Here is an 11,565-nt window from a genome sequence, read left to right on the forward strand (position 1 = left end):
GCCCGACGGCACGCGGTGGGGCTGCCGATCCCCAGGTTCCCCGCCTCGCACGGTCCGCAGCAGGGGCTCGCCACCCCGCCCCTGATCCTGCCTGGCGCACGCCTGGTCTTGCCTGACTCCTCGGTGTCCTGTTAGCAATCACAGCCGCTGGCCAGCTTTTATTTTCCCTGCAAAGTGGACTCTCCGTTGATGTCCACGGCCTCCCCACCTCCACTGTTTGCTGCTGCCCTGGGGTGTGTCTCCAGCCTCGATCCTCTGACACTTTCCTTGGCCAGTTTCCCTAGGTAACCGTTTTTGCCATTCCTACAGCATCTTGTATCGGAAGGATGCCAAGAGCATCTTCCAAGGAAGTGTCACTGACCAGCTTTAGAGCCGGGACAATAGATTAACAGGAGGATTTAAGGGCTTATTTACGACGCCCGTGTCAGGAAGCGCCAGCATTGACTCCTTATCTTTGGGTTTATCCTTGTGCTGTTACCATGACTCCAGATTTTGCTTTGTTCCCAGTTCTTTCCCTTTTTCTCTATTCGCTTTACCCATTTCATCCTGTGTAATATAGCGGTCACCTAAAAACAACAAAGGAAAAATATATACCCCAACTAGCATCGGCAACAACAGTTGAGGATTCTTTTTCAAATTGTGGTTAATCCTTCGATGAAGAATAAGCCTGCGGAATTGAAAGATCCTCTTTTCTTGATTTAGCTCTTTTTTTCCTCCTGATTTACATAGATTCGGATGGAATTAACAATAAGTGGAGGCACTGAGCCTCCTGGCATGACTGCATGCTAGAGAATAAATGATCTGAGGTTGTGTTATGAAGTGAAAAGCAATAGCTAGTAACTTGCGGTTACCGAAGCTCATCAAAAAGCAAAGGTCGTAATGAGCGTGATAGAATTTCATGCTTTTGCTTTGAGGTGAAGCTCTCATAGCAAACACCTCGAGGATGATAATCAAGAATTCTGATGATTTTCTGTTTGTGGGCAGCTGCAGTATATTATGATAAATGGAGGTCTTGTTCTTTGCTTATTTAGGCAGATCATTCAAGTTTCTATGAAATAGGAATTGTAGTGATAGTACTCCTTACTTTCGAGATACTTTTGTTTAGAAGACTCCCTGAAGCGGCTTATTTTTTTAATGAAATTTAAAACACGTGGTATTATAGCATAGTGGGTGGGACCATGGGTTCTGGAATCCTCATAAGGTAATACACGTAAAGTGCTTTAGAACATTTTCTCTGCAGATTCTTAGTTAACATTTGTAATTAAGGCAAAGATCTTCATTTGATTTTTCACTTATGTATGCTAAGCACCTAAAACAGTGTCTGGCAAAGAACAGGTACTCAGTATTTCTCGTGAGATAAATGACTTTATCTGTAATGGGTGCCATTCTTGGCCCTGGGGACACAGCGAAAAATAAAAAATCAAAGCCCTGCTCTCATTGAGAGTGCGTTTTAGCGAACTTTATATTTTAGCAGTGCCAAGAGGTCACTATTGAAATATTAAATGAAATATTACTAAGAATGCTTTTAAAGTATAATGAAAACCTATTATAATACTCGATTACTTTATTTCAAAACCAAATATAAATGACTGCTCATGATTTTGCATAATCTATCTGAGCACCTTTGCATTGCGTGGGTGATTAGAGCAAAGCCTTTCGTTGCTTTTTGCGTAAAGCTGCTGGCCTCTATGTATATCTAAGGGCAATAGAAGGAGGTCTGGGTTTGGGAGAGTTCTAATCTCCCATAAGACTTTCATCTGGAAAATGGAGAGATGGTAAATGCTAAGCTTACGTTACTTACATATGTACATAGCGTTGTCATTGCTTTCGTAACACCTTGGTAAATGGTTATTAACAACTGTGATGGATCATCAGGCTGCCCATTCCTCTTTGGGACCGCTACAGGTAGCAGTGCTTGGTGGTCTGTCCTCTGAGATTTGATGAGAAGTCTGGTTGCTCTTCTCCGATGTAGCCCTTGGTCTAATCGAAGACAGCCATCCTGTCCCATGAAGGTTTCTTTTTGTTTCATTTTTTCCCTAGTCTAAACACTGGAAGTTTACTGAATAATTCTTCATCTTTATCATTGTATCTAGCGTTCTTTGTTTTTTGGTACCGAGTCGGATGCTAGGTGTCTTAATAACCAGTGTGTTTGGGAGACCTTTGTTCGGATCCTTGCTTTGTTTCCTTTTAGCTCTGTGATTCAGGCAGTTAATCTGAACCTCAGTTTCCTCACCTTTAAAAAATAGAATTTTAAATATCAATCCGCCTGATTTATATTAAGTATTAAATGTAAGTGCCTGGTACATAGGATGGATAAAGTCACAAGAAGTGTGTGAAGGGCTTACGAGTACTTCAGTGTAGGTGAAACAGCATTCTTGAAAGGGACTGTGGATAATCTCACTAGATAACCGTGGCAGCAGAAAGAGGAGGCTGGAAATAACGTACATGTGATGAGAATTTGGACAAAGACAAAAGAGCAGGAATTAAAACGGGAGGATAGATTCAGAAGACATTTCTGAGACAGAAAGATGAGGTATGGCTGCTGGATGCCATGGGGAAAAGGAATCAAAGATAAAGCAGCTTTCCAGCTTGGACGAAGAGATAATATTAATAACTTTATCCAAGAGGAAGGCCAAGTTTGGGAGATGAGGTAATGAGTTTGGCTTTCGAGATGTTGTGTTTGTTCAGTACTTGGGGGATTTCTAGAGGAAAAGTCTCATCGGTACTTGGAAATACCTATCTGGAGTTTTTAGTTCAGTAGTCATCAGCCTACGAATGACAGCAAATGGACGCATCTACCCATGAAAGCCATATTTAACAAAATGAGGAAAGAAACTTGAGTGGAACCGACGCTGTAGGGTTAATTAAACAGCAAATTGGAGCGTTGGAGGTGCGGGGGGTGGGGGGCTGTTTAAATAGGTTTAAAAGTTGTCAAGGAAGGTCAGTGAGGGGAGAAAATAAGTATTTAGTAGTGACTTCGTGCCCCCAGAGAGCCTGTGGTGTCTGGTGTTCCTGGACATTAAGTACTAACCAGGTCAAACCCTGCTCGGCTTGTGAGGTCTGAAAAATGGGCTCCAGAGAGGCAAAAACACCACCGAAGTCAAGAGAGGACTTTGCAGGTGGGAGGGATCCAGGAGCAGAGCCTGATGCTGCAGAAAGGCCCAGCAGAATGGGGCTTCAAAAGAGGGCTCTGCATTTGACAATTAGTAAATTCATGGTGTTTCTTAAGATCTCTAATGTCTGCTTTTCAAAGAAGCTTTCCCCGACCCTACTGGCTTCTCAGAGGTACGAACAGCGTTAAGACAGTCCTGGCTCTCCTTACTGTGCTGTTTTTCTAACATTGTGCTTTCTACCACCTGCCATTTTGAATACTTGTTTTTATGTATGTTTTTTCCTGTTATATGAGTAGATATTTCATAAGATTACGGTCTTTGATTTTTTCCATCACTGTTTGCCTACCTCCTAGAACAGTTCCTGTCTCCTGCTAGGTGTTCAATAAGGACGCATTTGTTGAATTAACAAATGGATCTACTTTAATTTAGTGGCTAGACTTAATAAAGTTTGCCTAAGGTTTAGCCGGGAGTGAATGCGAGGCAGGGAGGAGCCAGGCAGTGAACTCAGGTCCGTGTTTCCAAAATGCGCTGCCGAGGATGTTGGTCCCAGATACCTCTTAGAGGCAGAAAGGATTCTGTTGGGGTAATAACGGCATTCGAAATCTCTCTTTAAGACTGAAAAAGTTCTGTTGTAAGAAAACCCATTTGTTTCATCTAGGGTTTTCCAAACATTTGACCGTGGAGCAAGGGACATGAGGGTGATTGGTGAAAGTAGAGAAAATGACTAGTCAGGTTCAGACTAGGTAGAAAAGGAAATACAGCCAGGAACGGGTTATCATGAAAATAGCAGTCACTCCGAGGTGAAGGACGTGACAGAGAGAGAGGTAGAAGGTAGAAGACTGTAGTTAGGGAGAGAGTTTGAGTATTTTCAGATCCAGAGTTCGACCCTTTCTGAGTTAACAGTGGTGGTTTTTGCCGAATTGGAGAGCAGGTGACTGACGTGGGCTGGAGGGTGAAGGTTATGTGTCGAATAGGTTAAGTGAGTGTTGAAAATGTAGGATGAGCTGAAAAAGGAAAATCTTGTAAGATATTAAAGATTATTGACATGGAAGTAATTGGCTTTTTAAAAGGATCGTAAGAAGAAAGTTGATATGACAGCTGCTGTGTGCTTCAAAAGAGATTTGATGACTTTTAAAGGTTGGATTCAGATGCGGAAATAAACATACTACACAGAGACAAGACTGTTCTTCCAAGATTTTCTTTTAAAAATGTTCTCTCCTATTTTTAAAATGTATAGATTTTAGAATGGCATAGCTATTTTAGATAATAGCATATTGTTTCACGTCACCTATATAGCAGTAATATATAAAGATACCGTTTCAACCCTCATTATTATGCAGGTTTTGGAGTCGCTAAATACAGCAACTCATAACAGAATCAATAATGTGTGCAGGATAAATTTCGAAAGAGATTGGCTTCCTGAGAGATTTAGAATATTAAACTACTTTTTATACTTGGTTCTGTCCATCAGTTTGAGTGCTGCTTTCCACGGTGTTTGCTCTCTGCTATAATAATCACCCCGAGTATCATCACTCTACTGTATTTATATAAGCCACACAATTCACTAGCTTCTGCTACTCAGAAGAGATTATCGGAGTTTGCCTGCATGCCCTGGAGGGTAATAAATTTTTTTATTTCATCGGTTATGAAGCATTTTATATATAACTTCTCAGTCGATCCTCTTAAATTTCAAAGTAGATGGAGCAGATATTATATCCTCATTTAACAGATGTTAAACTGAACCTACCTACATGATTAGTCATGTGTTTTCTTCTAGTTCATATAGCGAAGACTTTTCCAGCAAGGAGAGAGTCAGCATACTTTTTCCCGAAGGCCCCCACAGATTCTCAGTTTTGTATTTAGACAAGTGGAAGTGATTTCATCAACATATTATACACACTACCTGAAAGATTCATCCCACGCTCTGCAGTTGGTCAGTTGGTTTAATCATTCTTACCTATGACCAGCTATTTTTTTTTTTTTAATATAAGACCAGTAAGAGAAGTATCTTATCATCCATGTATGTTTTGTGCTAAGGTGGTCCTAAGGTAAATTTTATTAAATAAATATGGTATATCTATCATGGTAGTTTAGAGGTAGAAGGGGGCCGTGTAGGTCATTTAACGTCCTTATTTTATACAAGAGGACTCTGAACCTTAAAGTTAAATACCTTTTCCAGGGATTCGTAGTTCTGAATAACAGAGCTGGGACTTGAACTTAGATAATATGAGACAAATTCCAGTGCCTTTTCTACTGCACTCATGTCTTTTAATGAATACCTTCAAACAAAATGCGCCTTTGTGGCTGTACAGCCTAAGCGGCTTGTCACGACCTGTTGTTGGTAATTCCTTCCAGGGGGGGGTGTTGACACCAACACACATGTGTATGCCATATTTTGTAAATTATAACACGGTGCCATAAGACCAGCCAGTATAAGAGGAAATTATAAATTTATATATCTTTTTAAATTTATTTTGGATGGAATAATTATTTCAACATTTCTTTTCTGAGATAATTGTTTTTAAGTGCTTTTTCTTTAATGCTGTTACCTCTCTTTTATACTTTTTGGTGATACCGATTTTCTTTTCTTTTATAGATAATTTGAACATGTTTGATAATATGTAGGAATTAATCCCAGGAGTTGGATTTTATTATATGATAGTTTTTCTAGTTGTTCTTAGTTTTAAGTTTTTGCATTTTAAAAAATGGGAGATACTTTGGTTCTTAGGCAAATGAAGACATAACTCATGTAGACTGTTCGCTTTATGAGAGCAGCGGATGAGTCTTTCCGCCCTCACGTCATGCCTGGCAAGTAGTAGGTGCTCAGGTAGGCACTCACATTGCTCCCAGGAGTTGAACTGGTTTTCCTCAATAGTTCATTTTTATAAGATTCTGTTTTGTCATCTGTTTTACAAGGTGATACTGAAATGTACTTTTAAGCAAGTAAAATATGTGACACTTTAACATTTTGTGTTGATGAATGTTTAAATCTTTGCTTCGAATTTAAAGAAATACATGAGAACTATAAACAAACAAGCTTCATAGATCATGCAGCACGTAGTTCGCTTCGACATGATCATGAAGACATTTTTGTCTTAACATACCTGATGGATTTCATCCAGCGACCGCCTCAGCACTCCGGGTGGTGGCATTTAGTGACCCAGGGAGATGAAGCTCCTCTCCTTAAGTCAGGCAAACCTTAGCTTTGCTTTTGTAGTGTCCACTGCTAAACTGCCACCGTAGACATTGCTTCCGTTTGAGATGACAAATAGTCAAGATCTACCACTAAAATAGGGCAGTGGAGGATTAGGAGAATGAGAGAACAGAGCAGTTCCTCTGTTACTGTTTGATTGCGTTCCCACCGACATCTGTTTTGATTCCCCTGATTAGTGTTCTGTGAACTCGCTAAATGCTTTGGGAACAAATTATATGAAGTCGTAATTATACTTTTTTCATGAGTTTATGTTACGCTTAAAAGGAAATGGTTTTCTATTTGTCTTTCATGTGTTAAAAGAATTGTAACAATCAGTAAAATATTCAGAGAATATGGTAAAGATTTAGGTTTAAGAATCATTATTAGAAAATTACAGGTATGGGAATAAATTTAGCTTTGATATTTGGCTAGATAATAAAATGACACATTTACTCAGTTATGTAGAATTCCAAACAATGTAGTTTTTTTTTTATCGTTTCTGTAACAAAATTTGTTGCATGCAAGTACATGATAGATGTATTAATTTTTGATTGAGTAGAAGTTGCAGCTAGTTCTTATTTAATGACTTGTATGGTCAGAATATATCAACTTGCCATTCTGGTGATCTTAACATAATATATATAAAATAATGAACAATTTACATAACACGGATAGTTTGCATAGTAATTGGGTGATCTTTTCCTTGAAGCGGTATACTTCCTGTTTTCTGGTGTTAAAGAACAAAATTTTTTTTCTGTCCTGGATCACCTTAGGAAGCCACCTCACTGATCACTAATGTTATTTCTTAATGCTTTGAAGATTAATAATATGCGTTATTAACCTTAAGATAGATTTGGTTTTTAAAGTTTAGTAATTTGCAATAGTGATAGCCTGTAAGTGAAGAGAATATGACAAATCGATTTGGTTAAAATAAGAGTTAAACAGAGATTTCAAAAATATCATTTTGGTTATCCTTAAATCATGACTTCTGTATTTGGCGTGGACTTTCTGACCACTTTTAATTCTAAGACTTGTGACCATTTTAATTGATAATGTTGCTTATTTCAAAATGAAACAGGACATTTTTTCATAAGAACTGACAACTAATATGTGAAACTAAGGGAAGACATAAAACTTGGAAGTATTACAATTTGAGCTATGGAATTTATTGACTAAATTCTTTTCCGTTTTAGAAAATGGAAGTGTCCAAGTTGGAGAATTATTACCTTGCAAGATATGTGGAAGAACATTTTTTCCAGTGGCGTTAGTGAGTACCTTTTTCCTTTGCCGTTTGATGGATCAGTGATTGTTAAATACTTCTGCACAGGTCTCATGGGAAGAACCTCTGTGGAATGATTTGGAGAGAGACTGGCTGATGTTCTTCGGTCAGGAGTACCCTTTCCATCCGCGTCATCTTCCAGAGTGGTCTTGCCCGCAGAGTTGCATCGCTCTGCCAAACCTCTCTATTAAAATGTCCTTCCCTTTGTGAGAATAATAACAAAAACAGCATAAAACTCAGAAATGCATAATAACATATTTAAAGATACAGAATATGATGTCTGGAATTTGCTTTAAAGTACTTCAGGAAAGTAAGCTGCGATATATGAAATATGATTTCTAAAACGTTTGCAATCATTGAAGCAAGGTGATGAATAAATGAGTAAACTATTCTCAATTCCTATATAGATCTGAAATAGTCCAAAGAAAAAATGTTTCAATTAAAAGTGCCCCTAAAATATATTATGCATTCTTAATATACTTTTAGATACTTAGTATATACACATAAAAGCGTTTTTAACTGATTTTAATATCAAATAGCTAGCTATGTAGAGAATACGAAGAAAATGCCTACACACCTTAAATATTTTGTTTTACCTTCAAATATGAATATAGATTTATTACTATTGAGATGTAGAATGGATACTATTTTCTTTTAATATGGATTTGCTGACTAGAATTCTGCCACATTGCATTTTGCATCTTACCATTTCCAGTTTGTTCTTTTAAAGCAAAGTGAGGAATTAATGATCCAAAAATGTCCAGTGACTACAGACACCTTTTAAATAATGACAGCTTTTTTCTTAATCCTTTAAAAATGTCTTGCCCACACTTAATTTAGTGATTATTTTTGGTTATCAATTCACTATTTTTTCAAGCCATTTTCAAAGCATTCAGCTGAGTTCTCACAGAAGAAAAAGGTCCTTTTTTGGTCCTCATTTATTGAGCTAATATTTAGTAAATGATGTAATCATGGTAATGCCTGCAACTATATAAACATCCATTGGGTCCAAGCACTGCATACTTTTGACCTATACAACTCAATATGAGAACAGATGTCTACTAGAAAGTCGCCTGCTAGCCACACTCTTATGTTTTTAATACTTAAAAGGTTTTATTCTAACAGCTATAATTATGCTTATTTGTTGAAATGAAAACTGAAATCAGGTATGTAAAACAATTAGTTACTAATTGTTTATAGAAAATATGAGAGGCTCCATGATACAGAACCAACCAGTGTAGAGATTTCTTCTTTTCCCAGGTAAAGTTTGACAGTTCCTGCTTGTTCAGTCAGTGTTTATCAAAATATAAAAGAAACAAGTACATTTTGTGCACCGATGTCATCAGTCAACAGATTTTATTTAGCAGAGGGAGAATGATTATTTATCTGATAGGTTAACTGGAGGTCACTTAGAGCTTCCATTGTAATGTTTTTAAAACAAATACATGAATGATTGAGTTGGCAGCCATGTTAAAAAAAAATCAAACTATAGGAGTAGATTACTAGATACCTCAAGAAAAATCCTTGGTAAAGAAAGAGAGAAAACTTAAGTTCCAGAAGAGAGAAAAGGGATAATTGTGAAGGAAGGGTACCACTCTAATCACTTTGTCCTATTATTTTATATTAACTTTATCTTAACTTACTCCTATTATGTTAAATTTAGTAATCCAAACTACTGCGAATATATCTTTTGTAATCCTAGCACTAATGTATCCTCCATTCACGTTCTTTTTTTAGCATCTATTTTCAGGTATTTAGTAATGAAAATACTTTTTCCCACTTAGATAGCTTTGACTTGGTTATATTATTATCCTATTCTTAGCAGTGTGAAAACTAGGAGAATATTAACTCAAAATTGAAATCTTATTTAGGTATTATTATTTATTGTTTGTTTCATCTTAAGGTTTTTAAACTGGTCTCAAATGACAATTTACAGTTTTTAGTCTTTCCTTCTGTAGAGAAGAAAATGATACATTGCATTTCTTCATCTGAACAGAAAAAACATGGACCCATTTGCCAGAAAACTGCCACTAAAAAACGGAAGACTTTTGATTCAAGCAGACAAAGAGCTGAAGGAACTGATATTCCGACAGTAAAACCTCTTAAACCTAGGGTAATTATATAACTTTTCAACAGTATGAACCTTGTTGCTATATGTATTGAAAAGAATTACAATTATCTGTTATACTAAGATTGAAGAACAAACAGAATTTTGTGTCATGTTTAGAAATGATCAGAAACTTATTTTAAACTTTGCAAAAGAGAGACCATACTACTGTCTCAGGCTCTAGCTATTACAAGGAGGTTTTTGTAGCATTGGAGAACCACTTACTTTGCTACAGGCTGGAAATAATTAAAAAGTCTTCACAAGTTCTTTTATGTCATTATAAATTACCTCAGATATAGTTAAGTATAAGTTAAAATCTCTTTTACCAGTAGCGTAATCCCTGTATACGTAAGTAGAGCTATTACTTATAGACATCTTGGCATAATAGATAGTGATTATCTTGACTGATCGTCAGTGTTTGTGATCTTATTATACTTTCTGGGGATAAGTTTTATCAGTTACTCAATTGTCTACATATAGGAATTATCAGTTTATTTTGTCTTGTGACCAAAGCAATGAATCTCCTGTAATAATATCTCCTTAATACCACCTCTGATATATACTTAAATATACTTAAATTAATCTTAAGATTAATTTATATACTTAAATTAATCTTAAGATAAAGCAAAGTAAAAACCATTGTTTTACATTAAGTAATTTATATTCTCGCTACTTAAAGTGTGGTCCATAGAGCAGTAATATCAGCACTACTTGGGAACTTGTTAGAAACGCAGAATCTCAGGTCCCACCCAGACACATTCCATTAGAATCTGTGTTTTAACATAGACCTTGGGTGAGTCACATGCACATTAAAGTTTGAGAAGCAGTGAGTGTATTAGATTTTGAACATGGCACTGTAGTTCTCAGTATCTTTACCTGTATCAAGGAAATCCTACAAAATCAGCAGAGTGAGCAAGCAAACACAAACACAAACACTATTTTTGGAGAAAAGAAAAGCAGGCAGGATCCACTGACTGCGCCATGCATGTAAGGACTGCCCAGAGCAACTGAGATCCAGGAGAACCTACCCATAGAGGAAGTGCAGGAATTTACTGGGGGCGTCGGTGGGGGGGCACCCATGGCCCAGAATCTGGGAACTTGCCACCTTCAGGGTATGGGGTCTCCTTGCCTTAATGGCAAGGGGTCTTATCAGGAAGTATATGGCCGTTGTTTACTACAGCCAAGGCAGAGACCCGGATGAGTTTCAGAGACTCAGGCAGAAACGAGAATGAGCCTGGCTGGGATGGACAAACGCCAGGAGGGAGGAAGTGAGGAATAGAGAGCTGAATAGGTCCAGCCAATGGCAGTGACAGAGGCGCTCAGAAAGCGTTAGCTGGGGGTGGAAGGGACCCCCTTTCTGAAGATGGGGGGCCACTCTAAAGGGCTGTGTCTTTTTTCAAGCAGTGAGTGTGGGAACTGAGGGCAGTGGCTGGCGGCAGCAGCCCTCCTGGACCCATATTGTAGAGAAGCAGAAGAGGCACTCCAGATCACACACACAGACCTCGTTTGCATGTGTATCTGATCAGCAGAGGACAGAGCTGCCCTGGGCCTCTCCTCCCTAAAACCCCTTGTGAATGGCTGTGCCAGGAAAACCTTAACTCACTCAGTGACAGGTGATGAAAACCGTGGGCTCAGCGGTGTTACAGGGGTGCTACGAGGAAAAAGCAGAAGGGAGCAGCGAAACTGACCAGCACGTGGCTAGCACTCATCACGGAGCAGATAAATGTTGCGATCACACATTTCACCATAAAACAAAAGAACGAAAGAATCGGTCATCTCAAACATGTAAATGTGTGTAATTATACTGAGTCGAGGTTTTTGCATCTATACTCATGAGAGAGGTAGAGCTATCTTTTTTTTTTTTTTTTTTTTT

The 11,565-nt window shown here is 37.9% G+C and overlaps 1 protein-coding gene across 2 annotated transcripts in view; it reads left to right on the plus strand.

Annotated features, from left to right (window-relative positions):
• The first annotated feature begins 61 nt into the window (after window positions 1–61).
• ZC2HC1A (zinc finger C2HC-type containing 1A) overlaps window positions 62–11,565 on the plus strand; it is a 35,147-nt gene continuing 23,643 nt past the window's right edge. The window contains exons 1-3 of one of the 2 annotated variants that reach the window (XM_025041176.1): window positions 62–284; window positions 7,500–7,573; window positions 9,544–9,698. In XM_025041176.1, coding sequence (XP_024896944.1) covers window positions 190–284; window positions 7,500–7,573; window positions 9,544–9,698 — 324 coding nt within the window. In that variant the 5' untranslated portion in view covers window positions 62–189. The remainder of the gene's footprint in view (window positions 285–7,499; window positions 7,574–9,543; window positions 9,699–11,565) is intronic. The other variant, XM_025041177.1, reaches the window with a different exon arrangement.

Source organism: Pteropus alecto, unplaced genomic scaffold, assembly GCF_000325575.1.
Source record: "Pteropus alecto unplaced genomic scaffold, ASM32557v1 scaffold87, whole genome shotgun sequence".
NCBI lineage: Eukaryota > Metazoa > Chordata > Mammalia > Chiroptera > Pteropodidae > Pteropus > Pteropus alecto.